The sequence below is a fragment of the Neodiprion fabricii genome, chromosome 4, assembly GCF_021155785.1.
Source record: "Neodiprion fabricii isolate iyNeoFabr1 chromosome 4, iyNeoFabr1.1, whole genome shotgun sequence".
In the NCBI taxonomy this organism is placed as follows: Eukaryota; Metazoa; Arthropoda; class Insecta; order Hymenoptera; family Diprionidae; genus Neodiprion; species Neodiprion fabricii.
This window is the reverse complement of record NC_060242.1, coordinates 19,241,743-19,256,985: the sequence shown is the minus strand read 5'-3', so window position 1 is coordinate 19,256,985 and position 15,243 is coordinate 19,241,743. Positions and strand designations below refer to the sequence as shown.

Genomic DNA, 15,243 nt, shown 5'->3' with positions numbered 1-15,243 from the left:
AAAAGGTGGTTGTTTTTCATCTTTTGAAACATGAATTACAATTTCGTCGTTGAGGAAAATTCTTAGTTTTGATTAGTACACAGTTTTTAAAGATTTTCATTAGTTCTAGATACGAAATGAAAATGAGTCATTTTGTAGCTTCAACCAGAAAATCTAGTATATTACAATTCGTTTTGATTACGGGGATTCGTATGTTCTATTGCGAGTATCGTGCAATAATAAATTGATGTAAAGAGCCTTATGTGACTTAACAATTGAAATAAATCAAACAAACGGATTTAATGTGGTAAAACCCAGATAATTCAAAAGTATCGACAAATTTAATTACACTGGATTTTTATTTGTACATCTTCATGTTCTTGTCAATACTACGATGCAATTTTTTACTGTTTATGTTGTCCCCAGTCCAGAAAAGAGTAGGTTTAAATGGTCTTCGGGTAAAATCATGTTGCACGTACATGGAGTAACGAGTGATTCACCTTGCATATTTAAATTTGCAGTTTCAAAGTATTTATAACCAGTTGGTATTTCGAGAAGAATATATCACCTGCTCTTGCGACGTGAAGGGAACGGTAAACACAAGTTGGAACCCCACATATCAGTTCAGTCGCAACAGAGAGGGAGTTTCATTCTGTAAGTGCAAATTATTATAATCAAACCGTTGCAACGTGTCGGTAATAACAGATTCACATCGTGCAGCAATCATTAAAAGCAGGAAATTAAAAGAAAAAAAAGGTGGTAATAAAACTTCAGGTAAAAGATAACACTCAGGTTTCGAAAATTAAACATATTTTTATGCAAGAAATACGCGAAACGTCGTGTTTTTATTTTTCCTTTGCAAGTCAAAACAGATTTGTTGCGAGTTTCATAGATAAGTTCATTGTAAGATAACGTTTCTACAATGGTTGTATTTAATGAGTCTGTATAAAATGAGACTTTGCGTTACTTTCATTCATCACGCAAAATATTGGATAAATTATGAAAGGACGATGTCAAATATTCTAATGAAATTTATTACTTCTTACTCTAATGAGTCTTAATATAAGAATACATAAATTAACTTATAATATCTTTAGTGTCAAATCCCATGTTGTGATTATTTTTGATCGCGGTACAATGCACGAATATATGGTATTGAAATTATAAACAACAACTTAAGATATCGATATTTAATTCCGGATCACTACAAAATCATAAAAAATCTAAACAGTTCGTTTAACTACACTCGACGATGCTTCGTTCAAGACTGTTTCATGGCGGTATACTAAAATCGATTGTATACTTCCCAATCGGCAACTTTAATTTTATCATTTTTGATCATAATCACCATTGGTGCAAGGTTGTAAAATGAAACATTCAACGATGCCAGTGTGATAAATAAAAGGTGATATAGGTATATGTGCTCTGATTTATAATCCCAATGTTTACCAATCTTTTACTTTGAGATAAGAAATTGTGGCTTATAAATATATTAAATAGAAAAATGCTCAATGTGCGGCAATGTCGCAATATAATTAATGGAGAGTATTAATTTTTGGTCCAGGCACCACCTCCAGTAATATTATTTTTTAAAATTTTTTTTTAAACACCAACATTGCTTCGAAAGCTCTTTCTCTTTTGCAAAAACTTTTTTTCCTTGTTCCTTTACCGAATGTGAAAAATTTGCTATGCGTCATCCAGATTAAATTTCCTAAAGTTAACTCCACTCCTCGCCCGTTAAAACATGTGGATACGTAATATTTAGACCGAACTTATCCTTTCCTTTCCCATGTCCGTGCGCGCTTTCTACCCCGTCTGATACCCGTAATCTCTACCGCTACCAGCAAGCCGCGATCGCGGGGGTGGATCGTCGTTAATCGCGAAAGATGGCGCTGATCTGTGGATGAATAGCGATGAATAACCGGGAATTGAGCCGCGGAGCCTCAGTCTAATCGCGTATACGGTAACGATAACATCGCCGCGGATCATCTTATGTACCTATTCTCACTTTCCCGATCCTCACAGTTGAGTCTCTGTTCCTCTCCGTGCGAATTACAAATAACAGGTTCTCGCCAGTCGATCGAACCTCCGTAGGTTCACCCCTTCAGGCCTCTGAATCGTACACTCACACCTGATATACTCTTTACACGACTTTGTTACTATATAATGAGGGGTTTTCTTGGCTCGATCGAGTGTTTTGATTACTTTATTTCGGCCCATATCTCATCCTTCAATCCTCATTTTTTTACTGTAGAATCACGGAAGCTTTCCACGTTGAAAAGTTTTTTTCGACTCTACGCGAAACATATGAGATTGAATACATACATTAGAGTATTTGTAATCAGTGTTGGTGCGAAATAGAACAATAACACCGGCCCACAAAAAAAATAATTGGTCTGTACTTTTGACCGGACCTACGTATCTTTATGTATTTCGACGCGCTGAATCCGAATCTGAAGTCAGTTTTGCCCGTACATCCTCAAAATTTTGAGTAAATTGCAAAAAACCATAAAAATTGCCAAAAATTAACGGTTTTGGTAAGAAAAAAATTTACGGAATTATAGACCAAGTATGATTTTTATGTATTTTCGTCCGCTGAATCCAAATCTGAAGTTAATTCAACCATAAGCCATTTAAAATCTAAGTAAATATAAATTTATATATAAAAATAAATTATGACATGCCTATTTGTGTTTTTCCATGTTTTAAAATAGCGTACGTCTTGTGTTCGTGGCAAAAAATTTTTTGTGTAACTTAACATTCTCGGAGTGTGATCAGGGTGGCTACATCGTTGTGCGCAACTTTAGCACCTCGTGCGACGAATTGAAAACAAATAGAATGAAACAGCTCAAAAAATTTTACGGTCATACGAGAGTTGAATAAAAAGTCTGTTCACTATTCGGATGGAGAGATTGAGGTTCTTAGTGTGACTAATGGAGGTGAGTTTTAAACTGAACCGACATAACATCAGACTAAAAACCAATGGAGAGAAACAGATAAGGAAAATTTTATTGTCATACAAGAGTTGAATAAAAATGCTATTTACTGTTCGTACGGAGAGCTTCAAGTTCTAAGTGTTACTTGTAAATGTTAGAATAAAAATGCTGTTTGCTATTCGTGCAAAGAGGTTCACAGTGGCCGCTGTATCGAAATATTCCCCAAATGTATCACCACCAAGATCGCGACTTTACATGTAAATGACGAGAAAAGAAAACAAATTATTAAGCAAGCTTATTTTACTTGCTTAATTCCTAAAAAATGTCGCTACGATACAATTTGTCATTTCTTTCCAATACAGAATTCAATCCACGTGACCTCAGAAAACAAATGGTTTAAAATACTCGAAATTCTGAGCTGTGAGTTTCAATCATGTTTTCAACGCTTTTACAAATAAATATACAATAATAAAATAAACGTGAACTGTATTTCCCGCTTGTTTACGCCGAAGCAAATGAGACGTCAGTCTGTACAGTCTGTCGATAAACGCGGGTGCTACCATCGACAAAACAGACTCGACAACTGCGAACTTATCCACAACGCACGCTCTGGACCCGATTCGCTTCCATTGGGCGACGTCGCGACGCCGTGAAAGCGGGTTTCAGGTTCAAAACGAAACGGCGCCGGCCGGCAGCCGCCAGGCCGGAGTCTCCGCCTGAACGCACTTCGCGCACGACCGCCGGGTGAACCGCTTCCCAACGGGGAAGAAAATGTGGAATTTCAAGAGACGCGAAAGCCTGAAATTCCCGTTTCCGCGACTCGGTTATCACCGGTGAAATAGCATTCGAAACTCCGAAAAAAAGGCCCCTCTGATTATTCGCACGCGTGAAATCGAATCCCGAATCAGTGGGGTTAACGGAGGTAAGCTAGTCGCGAATTTCTTACAGCAGGACAAGTGATTAAACAGAATTTGTGTAGTAATTTTGAATTGATAAAACATAAAAATCAAATAAACAGCTCGAATTAAGTTTTAACCAATCTACAGTGTACACGTTTCATTCGCTAATACAGTTCATGTACAACAAGTGTTCGGTGTGTATGATTTGTTAGTATAACGGTGAAGCGGAGAATACACTGTGGAAATGTGTGAAATTGAATGGGAAAAGCCCGCAAGTGCGACGAAAGCAGGATCCGACGACGAAGCGTGTACGATGAAAGAGCTACCGCGATGGGCCTGAGTTGAAAAGAAGTGAAAAAAAGAATTGACAATCGTCGACAAGAAGACCCACCCGGATGTTATGATCGTTAACAAGCTAGAATTAGCGAATCGAGATGCCGTTCGTTGCCAGAAAAGTGGAACCGCGGTTGCTGTGCAGGGGCCACGTACCCCCGGGCCCCTCTTCGGGGGCCGCCGGGGCCGAGTTGGATTCCGTAGCTCACGGGGCCCTGACAAGTTGCCTGAAGCAGCTCGCCTGCGTGCTGACTTTGGCCGAAGACATCTTCGCCGAGCTGACCTCCGAGCTGACTACCATAGCTGACAGAAGCGGGGCCCTAAGGCTGAGGGTCGACAAGGTCGACGAGTGCCTGGCAACGATCGACCCAAAGAAGGTCCCAGTCCGTGAGTAGATCCTTCTTTCAAAAATCAAGGGGGAAAGCATGAAATTTTTCGTCTGTTGTTGGGCGGACGATCCCGCCGGGCGTGGGAAACGATTATCTCGAAACCTCGGGCCAGTTTTACCCAAGAAATCTTGCTTGCTCTTCCACGCCTACTCTCGCCTCCGTCGGCCCAGGCCAGAACAGGCCCTCTCGCCTTGGGGCCCGACAAAGATCGCCCTCTTGTTACCGGTGAGCACGCGGGCTCCGATATGCGCATATGCAAACAGTATCCACTTTCCGTCCGCGCAATGCAGTTGCGAACTAAGCGATATTGCGACTGTAACTTTGTTGCGCTTGTCGGCCACACGTCAAGTCCGCTTTCTTAAAAATGCGAGTAGTCGCAGCAGAGATTAAGTGCCTGGAGAAGCAGCGTTCGCGTAATCGCACGCTAATTCGGGTCACCGTTGTAGATATTACAATTATTTAGATCACCCGGCTAACCGGTGGATTTGACCCTTGACCCCACCGGCTCGCAAGCTTTCTCGTCAGATTGCACGGAGGTTTCGATACTGCATAAGCGCACTTTCTAGTCACCGCGGCGTACAGCGCGGGAAATCTTGAGCGTGCGACGAGATTTGCGATGGATGTCGATCAGAGAGCCTTGTGTTCCCAAGCAAAGATCTCCGCAATCCGGATGATACAGATAGTGCGGCTGCAACCTACCTGCGTCAGCTGCATCCGAGCCCGCCTTTTATCTTCCCTTCCTCTCTTCCTCGGTGTTCCGCAGTCTTTTCGAAATGGGAAATCTCCGCATTCGTTTCTGTCAGTTTTTTTCCGACGTGCTAGCTGTTCAGGTTAGACACCCCGTAGACCCTTCGAGGGAAGGATCGGACGGAGTCTCTCGGGTCGAAGGAACTTAAGCTGTTTGCCGATGGAAGCCATAGATCTATTTTGCCATGACTCTTCCCGCATCCACTCACTCCGTCCAGGAATACACACCCAAGCCATACCAGTGTCCTCCGTCTCATCGGCGCTCGTAAAAATACAAAACAAGTTTTGAAAAGTACACGCGGCACCGTCTACCGCTGGATTTTGCACACAGTGACAGTTCGTGACGAAAGTTTTTTTTCCTGTCAATTTAAACCTATGGTCGTTGAGGTCGCGCGATCGATCAGTCGTTCAAACTCTTTTTTTACAATCCTGTTCCTGATTTTGAACAACCGCAGTTTACGAACTATTGCTGTATAAAATTGGATCACCGTGTACGGTTATCAAGTCCTGGACTTCAACCCCAGTCTGATGAAAATAAGATCATTTTACTCGTCTAGACAAATCTTGAAGAATTAACCGAGAAAACCGCGAAACGCATTTCGAAGCTTAAACACAGAGTAGAGTAGGAGTAAACTTCGGTACATTTTTACCCTGAGAATATAAAAAGAAAGAAATAAGAGAATAAGAAAGGGAGAAAAAGAGGATCGAGCTTAGGCCCCCCAAGCGTACGTAAAAAATACTTCCGGCTGTTGTAAAATGAAACGTCGAACAACTCTGGATCTAATCTGGTATCCACACTGTATATACCGTGTGTACATACATACACACGCGGGGTTAGTGGCAATCGGCTTTACGAGCCACCGATCTCTATCTGGCCTCATTTGATCAACGATATTTATCACGTGCATCAGTTCTAATACACGAACGGGTTTTTTCTCTCATCCATTTTACGTTTATCAGAGATTCATACATTATGAACGTTGTGTACTCATACCTGTAATTACACCAACTCGTGGGCGGGCCCAAACGTAATACCACGTATTGTGAAATGCGCCAGTAACGACATCGCATGCTGAAGCTTTGCCATCGATCCCTCCCAGGTGTAGAATTAAGAATATCATCGATTTTTCTCACGCAGTATTCGAAAAATTTCGTCAAACTATTCAAACCTTGAATTGTCAGAAAATTCGTGGGTCAAAAGTGCGGTAAGGTCAGTCGAGACTCAGTCACAGGTAGCTGGCGTTTTCCTTTTCTTCTCTTCTCAGCTTCCTCTCTCCATTTTCGCATTCTGCCATTGCCGCATTACATTCCTGTCACTTGCTGCTGGGAATTTTTCACCGGCAAAGGGCGAGCAATTTTTATGACCGAGTATTAAGTGAGCTGGCTTGGTGAACGGAGATTCCGTCTCTCGTACCGGCTTTCATAACTCGACCGGCTCTTGAGCACCTTAGACCTCGGGATTAATCGAAGTCGAGTGAATGGTGGCTCAGCGTAGCCAACACGTAACTTCAACCATGCAGTCCTAGTCCCGTAGATTATTCGGATTGATCCCCCCCCCCCGATACCCATGGAATTATGGTAATATTTCCAGACCTTGTCTTGCTCCGTTCACCTTTCTCACGCGTCTTCCTTAACTCATCCTGCAGGAATAAAACGGTGAAGTAACTTCCATCGAGCATGTAACATGTTCAATATGCCAATCCACAATCACTAGAACATGCGTGAAACAATCGTAATTGAGATATCCAGTTTGCTAGAGATATTATATTAACATTCTGAAACACTTTTGTAACTTGCGATTAGTAAACGTGAGAGTGAGATCGACAATATCCATTGATTAACCCTGGTGGACACTGCGGTATTCCGCGAGAGATGGTACTACATAATTTTCATGCACTTCATCCATAGTAACTCCGTAAGATGTGCTGACACTTCGTCACGCAACGCCTCATTCGAAACGGAGAACATCGCTTAAGAAGATCGGTGTGACCTCTTCAAAGTCTTAGACGTATTCCGAATTGTTCAATGCGTCGTTGCGTTCGTTATCAATCTTTAGTTGTCGACTCGTTTTTCAGTATTGGTACTTGTGACCTACCGGGAAATATTTTACTTACGAAACTTATGGACACGATCAATTGTCAAGGGACAAAACCGAACGGCAATTTGCCAATGTCGACGGGGGTCCCAGCTGATCGTTATCGACGATGAAATGCAAGTGTCATGTCGTTGGACGGAGCCGTGCAGCTACCGATCACGAACCGTGACAGAGCCGGTGCAAACGTGATATTCGCGTAGAGTGACATTCCGTGTCGCAGGTGATAACCGAAACCCCTTTACCGTGTGGATATAACGCAGTTACGCGTCGGCTGGAGGAGTTGCAGCAGTTGGCCGTGTTTATTCAGCTCAGGTTTCGCGTTTGCTATTCCGCTTGCGGGGGTCATGCATATACATATATAATATGGATGATACTGCAGTCGGTGTTCGGCTGTCCGCAGAAGCTGCAGCGGGGATTCGATTCAATGCTTATCTTATCAGCCCCCTGCGGGTTTGATACCTAGCACCGACACAGGCTTGTTTTAATTTCTTGCGGCCGTCTCTGATGCGCGTGTATGTGCGCCTGGAGATCGCTAATAGTTCATTAATCATCGGCTATAATACCGGCCTGCGCGATAGCGCAGCGACACTTGGTTGGATGCCGGTAAGTGGCATGAGGAATGGAGTTGGTCGCTTGACTCTCTCGATTGAATTAGATTAATTGACCAAAAGCGAGAAAAGGAACTGGAATTCATGGTTAGAAGGAGGAAATTGACGTGGGAATGTTTCGCTTTCCTTGGCTCCTGCTTCATCAACTGATAAAGTGCGATTACAGTGTCCTCGAGTCGTTGACGACTGTATACGGAATGTTGAAGAGCGTAAACTGCATTCGGCGATACAAACCGCGGTCGGTTTTTTTTTTGCTCGGTGTTATTTTCGGGAAAGAGGAAGTGCCCGTCGCTTTTTCGACGTCTCAGATAAAAACCGTGGCACACGCCCTTCGGGTACTAAAACAGTACGACAAAAACTTCCATCTCTATATCCAGCGCGGTGCGCGGACCACGTCACTGCTTCAGAAGTCATTAAATACACTCAAGATTCCCATCAAGTGATGACGTTCATCCAATCACAGCTGTGAAAAGAGCCAGACTTACTCTCTTGAGCGTTGCGTATGGATCATCAGACAAACACTTGATGACGACAAAGATTAATGGTAAGATACGTCGTGATTACCGCCGACTGCTGGTACAGAGAATTTTGGATCCTATGCGGCCACGTCACTGTGTTCAAAAACGTGTTACAAAATTCTCTACATCTGCCCTGCAGTCGAGTCGGGGTTGAATGAGGCGGCATGATACGTGTTTCGTACCCTCTGCAGGGCTGCAGGGGCCGCTAGAAGGGGGTCCGGGGCCCTCGGGCCCCCTGTTAAGGAAAGAAACGGGTCTCCGTCAGCTGTGGAAGAAAAGTTTTTCACGGCGAGCGTGTAACTACCGGCTGCCGTTCGTCGCCACGTATAGGTATACCTATAACGTGTAGTTTGACGGTGATTTCATACACGTGTGCATTCTTAGAAAAATGTAATATAACGATTGATTTCCGTATGGTCGAAAATTTATGTAGCGAATTGATTTTTATCCGTAATTTCTATATTGCACCATAAAGCTAGCGCAGCCCTCACAATTATTCGTTTATGAATTCCCGACATTATCCTAGTAATGTGTAAAGTCAGACTGCAATGGTCCGTTTTAATAGCGATATCCAATCAGCAATATTATATTGAAATGACTGAAGAACCTTGTGTAAGACGCACGATAATTCAACGTAAAACCATTTTTTTTCTAACCATAGTTATACAAGCTCAGACTACCATGTCTCTATCTTAAATACGGTAATAAACTAATTATTATAGATCGCAACATCCATATTATTATACTGCGGCAATTACTTCTAACAGTAAAATGTAGCAATTTGCTTCAGTCGCCCCGTTTTATGGTTAAAATATGGTGAATGCAGCTGGTATATTTTGACCTAAGAGCGCGGTAGCTTTAGCCGTATGGAAAACGTCAAGAAGACGGTATCTCATTGCAAATTCGGTGCTCTTGTGTTTCTCATGCCTGCTTCTTTTCGTTCACGAAGCGGATTTATGGCGACAATTTCACCCTCCGATCACCGATGAATCTCGCGTCTGGAATCAGAGGGGAAATTCCGCATTTCCGTGCCGCAAATCGAAGCAGTAAAGCGCACGTGCGGTAAAGGCTATGAGGGAGGGATCGTGTCACGGATGGCTAAAATTAAACGGAAAGTATATAGCGGGTATGCCGATCCCCGCCCCGTTGCTGCAGCACTCGTTCGGCGTACCAGCTGGCAGCCGGAAGTCAGATGAAGATGAAGAGGAATGAGAAGAAACGGGCGGGAAAATAAAAGGCCGTTCCTTCCTTGCGCCGGTTCCAGGGGTGCCGAGAAACGTTCGATAGGGGGGACAAACGAACGACAAGAACCGTTGCAGTGTCCCACTTTTATTATTCTTCTTCCTTACTTGCGTTCTCGCGTGTGTGCGTGTATGTGTGTGCATTTTACCCACACTTGCACTCTCGATTGCCATCGAATAGCACTCGTAGAAATTCGCGGCTATTCAAACCGGAACACTAATCGAAGCTAGCAGAACTAGGTTATCCGAATGGATAATTGCACGGCATATTTATATTTTCTGAATGAATATTGTATCCTGAATTAAGATTCATCCAAGTTGACTAAAAAATTGACCACTAAACTCTCGAATAGCTTAATTGTAAGACTCCTGGATTTTACTGAAAATTGTAACCGATTCTCCAAAGCTTGATGAAACTTCCAATCCTCGATGCGGTTTTGGTTTCAATTAACAAATCGAACCTAAACATCACGTAAATTTTACACACCATTTGCGCATCCTATGATGAAACTGAGAGTGATACAAAACACGGAAGAAAAAGAGAGAAAAAAATAATTAATTCTGCTTTGTATGTACTCCGATAAAAGAAAAATAACATACAGTTTCAACTTTCGAAGCGAATAGCCGCAGGTGAAAATGTCTCTTCCTGCAGACGCATTGGGAGTTCAACCGTGGCATCAGGTGTGTTTCAACGGTCAACGCCACCTGTTACCAACATCGGCGAGGGCATAAAAGTTGTGAAAAGCGTACGGTTTCGAACATACGGTGTTGAACAAACCGTTTCATCGCGTTAAAAACTGCGACTGCTGAAACACCGAGTCTTGGAGTTTACGAAATAGCAAAAGGCTTGTTAACAAGCTGCAGAAACGATGATCGACACGTGTTTTTCAGTTATTAAAAATCGCTCGTGCTCTTTACTCGCACATCGCGTGCCGTCGGGGAAAACAACACTGATCGCGAGTGATTAAGCCCTCGATTATTAAGTTACCATCCAGTATCTTCCCGCTGCACGCGGGCTTCGAGCCTACGCTTCATGCGCTCGATGATTTTGTCCGGATTTTACCACCCATTTTCGTTCCACCGATCGACCAGCTAAGCCGAGGACTGAAGTCGAGGGAATAGTTCGATCACGCGACGCGCCAGGTTATTGACATTCCGTAAACTCGCCCCTCGTGCAATCTTGTCGATGAACAATTCGGAAAAGCCCATAAATTACATGCCAACAATAATAAAAAGGATGAAACAGATTACGGGCCCAGATTTTTCCGGTCCACGATGTCACTACGCTAAAGTTTTATTACACTTCAATGATTGTTTAATTTTTCTTCAATTTCTACCTGATCCGAAACACGGAGACAGCAGCTTCCGCATATTTAGTTATTTTTCATAGGTGTCGGTGATACTGTGCAATGGCAATCGCAGATTGGCTCCGGTTTGCCGGGGTGAAATTGAAAGTTTAAATATAGAACGGACGTGCAATTCCAGTTCGATCGAATTAGCTTCCGCTGCACCGTTACCTGCACAGTCTGCACGGGCCCGCTGCGCCAGGTTAAACTGTAAAAGTTGTCGGGGTCCGTGATCTGCCCCCCGGGTATTTGCCTCCTCGGTAACGCTTCGATTTAGAGGCGACCGTAACTGGATGCGGGAAAACCCGGCATTATGCCTGAAAATCGACTTATATTGTCAGCAAATTAAATCCCCATTCAAACCGAGGAACACGACTCGTAATTTATGTTTGTCAGGCAGTAAATGCGGGGCCCTCAATTTCGCCTGTGACCGAATTTCTCTTCCTAATCCCCGTTTCAAAAACGCAAATGTAGGAAAATCGAAGTACTCTTCCAGATTTGGAGATCGTAGGTGAGAAGAACCAACAACACATGGCGCAGCTACTGTTCTCCAGATTCGTAACGTGACGATTGTTCCGATTTCCGGGTCTTACGACGAGTCTTTGAATGAACTCTGGAAGACTTGTGGTCAGGGCACAATGGCTGTCCTGACATAAGCGATACAACAACAACGATACCTAGAAAAAAATACCACATGTTACGGGTCTGCACAATGTACGTGATGATACGGGAGTTGAAAAGCATCGAAAAGCAGACCAAATGTCGCACAATGTTGGGTTTCACTTTGTTAGATACCGAGCTGCAACAGCAGCAACAGCAGGTGACGTCTCTATCCCATCCCTGCGTGATGCGCGCATTACCATCGCTTGGGTATCATCAATATTAACTTCTGCCACGCGATCGGTTTGATTTTACAGCTGGCCCGATTGCCGTTAAAATATTCACGAGAATATATAGAGAAGGCGAAGGGACGAAGAAGAGACGGACCGTAAAACTCGGTGATTTCTCTATCTCCTGATCGAAAGAACAGTTATTGCAGTTGAATGCGAATTCAAGCACCGAATGACGAGAAGGGTGGAGTGAAAATGCGATAACTTTTTTTTGCGATACGAACCCCGGGGGTAAATCGTTCGTTAAATCAATCCGCAATGTGTATCAATTTAATCGGCGTATAATGAATACAAAATCGGCCCTCTGTGCTCGAGTGTTTCCAGTTGAATTGACGGTTTAGCAAGCCCAGTGCTCCGCGTCGGTCTGTTGTCCCGTTCTGTAGAAGAAAATATATTCTATTGTGTTTTGATAGAGAGGGAATACCGCCTGCGGTTTCGGTGCGGTGAAACGGGACGGGGAAGGCAGCAGCAACATATGACATGCGAAACGCGGCGCTGCAGTGAGACAGAAAAAGAGAGAAGTAGGGAGATATGAAGATGAAGAGAGAAGTGGAGTGCAGCAGTGCGGTGCATGTTCGCCAGGTAGCTGATGCTGCCGCAGAATTCAAGCAGATGTTATATCCGCCTGCCATATAGGTACACTGCACTCACTCATATTCACCCTGCAGACGATTCGGCTGCGTGACGCCTGTCGATTCAGTTTTGCCACGACGTGTTGTCGTACGGCTGTCTTGTATATGAAACGAAACGAAATGAAATGAAATTAAATGATATGAAATGGAATGGAACGCTATGAAATGAAATCATTGTGGCGTGCCTCAGCGTGACGTGACTTAGTTTGGCGGCCTGATGTGCCACGGATTGTTAAAAGGAATCCCATTCGATGGACTCTCTCAAAGTCAAATGCGAGATTATTTCAAATGACGTAATCGAAACCTGATGTGGCACGTACTGTTTGGCAATAACAGAGTCGAATATTTCGCAACCAATGTCACTGGTGAATCGACTCAGATACCGTGCGCATCGTTTTCAGAGTTTTAATAAAACCACTTCATTGGTCTGTAGGATTTGAAAGGTTGAATCGAAAGATGATCACTCTTATAAAGTCCGGTAAAAATCACGTCCGGCTAACGCAAACATTGCCTAATTCCGATCTTCAAGACCCGCTCCACTTGCTAGTGCTCGAATTCGAGCGGTATACACCGCGTGCCGAACTTTGAAAACACGGATGGCAAAAATGAGGCTTGAACAAACAGCTATGAAAAACACCGCGGCCTTGGGTCTCGGCTCGCTTCCTTGTCTCAAAGGCAGAGACGATAGACGGGTATACTCGTACGAAATTTGAACGCTCGTTGTCAGAAGGTGCAGCCGTATCGGTATATTGAATATCGTACACGGAGTTGGTCACGGTCGAGTGGTCAGCCCTCTGAAAAATGAACAATGCGAAATACCGGACGTTCGTTGAGCCTGGACGAATGAATTTTCAACGGTACCAGCGTTCCGAGTATAATCACTGATGTTCCAAGCTTCCGAAACTCATCACTTCTACCGTTGACTGTAATAATTCCCACGCGAATAAAAGCGAATGAACAACAATTTTCCAAACAAAACATTTGATTCCGTGACTCGCCCATTGCACATACGTTCTAATAAGTGATTATACAGCTCACTGGATTTATAGGTAGGTGAACTCACGACTTGGTCGCTTTACGTACTCTCGGTTTCATTCACTAAACCAACGTCTGAGAATCCTAGCCAGTTCTCGTATCGTTGCGCCTTGGTTTATCACCGTTACCGGTAACCATGGGGATTATCAGGGGGTCTTTATCATGGCAAACAGAGCGTGACTCGCGACAGGTGAATCGCTGGCGCGCCGTTCTCCATGGTGCAGCAGTGCTGCCAGCTGGAATTGCGAGTAAGGAAATGAAATTTTGGGAATTTGATTATGCCACACTTTAATGCACTACTCCCGCTTTCAAGGTCACTCCAGCCTGTCTTTGACCTGTGTATAACTCAACGTTGGCCTAGTCTTGGAGTCTCGAGCTCTTCGGTTATTTCTGTGGGTAAATATTGCTCTCCGCTAAGGATAGACACCGGTGATCTATGAATAGACGAATAGGAAATAGACTGGCCACTACTGGCTCTGTGCAAACGAATCTATAGTGGTTCGTTTGCTCACCAGACGAAACACGTCTCTTCGGGTTTTCTCCATGCCTGCTGCACGCGTACTCGATAAAAGAGTTTCGAAAAATGAAATAATGCTCGTGTATCGAATTTCGGCGAGCAGGTATCGCCGGATGATCATCGACTCCGGAAGCGGAAACACTTCAAAGACTTCCTCGATACGATATTAGATCCCGCTCATTCTGTGGCAGCGTCGTGTTAGCGTCGTTCCAACCTCTGCTTCCTTCCATCGCGTTTTTCTCTCTCTGCTCCGTTAATCGATAAACAGAATTGGCCGTTTAATCCACAGTGGAACCATGGCTCACTGATGCATTGTACACACGCACGTATGCTCATATGCACCAAATCAACAAATATCATCATCGCTGAGCGCTTTTGCAACGCTGTCAGGCAGCGGTGGTTTTTCTTTGGGAATCGAGACCAGATCAGCGTCCTCCAACAGTCTTGGTTCGACCTAGTCCTCCATGTTTATACTGCAGTCCACAGGCTGGATTGCTCTCGATTTTCCAAACTCTGTTGATTCACAGAGTCAACAGAGCTTCGTCTTGAGCTGGGGTTCTTCTCACCATGCACGTTGAATTCTGCTCCATATTTTTGGTCTTTTGGATTCAGATTAATCGTCACTCGATTATCGGGACTAAATTCCGTTTTGTATCGTAAGAAACTAACCGTCGAATCGTCCGGTTCAACACCAAGACTCAGGCACGTACGGTCCTCGAGTACGGTGGGAGTAAAATGACCGATGAGTTTGTGGATGTGGGATCGGTGCACGCTCTTCAGCGAGTGGGTGCGCACTGTGTGCGTCGACGTCGTTGTCTCTCGGTTACAAGGCACGTACGACGAGAAAGGCGCTCCCAGCTCCGAGGCATTCTTGCATCCTGTAATCCTCTCGATGTAGTGTATCCCGTCTCCCCTCATGGCCAAACTTACACGCCACACGGAATGGACCGTGGCTTGTGCAGGCGAGCTTCTTCCGTTATAAAACTTGCGATGATCATCAGGCTTCAGTGGTATTTGTTATCGGATATTGTCGATGTTCGTCGGCAGAAATGAAGAAACTACCGTTTTGGTTCCCAAT

At 44.0% G+C, this 15,243-nt stretch overlaps 1 protein-coding gene across 3 annotated transcripts in view; it reads left to right on the top strand.

The window, feature by feature from the left end:
* The first annotated feature begins 3,608 nt into the window (after window positions 1-3,608).
* The window catches only part of LOC124180511, a 57,716-nt gene continuing 46,081 nt past the window's right edge, over window positions 3,609-15,243 (top strand). For 2 of the 3 annotated variants that reach the window (XM_046566132.1, XM_046566129.1), the window contains exon 1: window positions 3,609-4,534. In XM_046566132.1, coding sequence (XP_046422088.1) covers window positions 4,249-4,534 — 286 coding nt within the window. In that variant the 5' untranslated portion in view covers window positions 3,609-4,248. The remainder of the gene's footprint in view (window positions 4,535-15,243) is intronic. The other variant, XM_046566130.1, reaches the window with a different exon arrangement.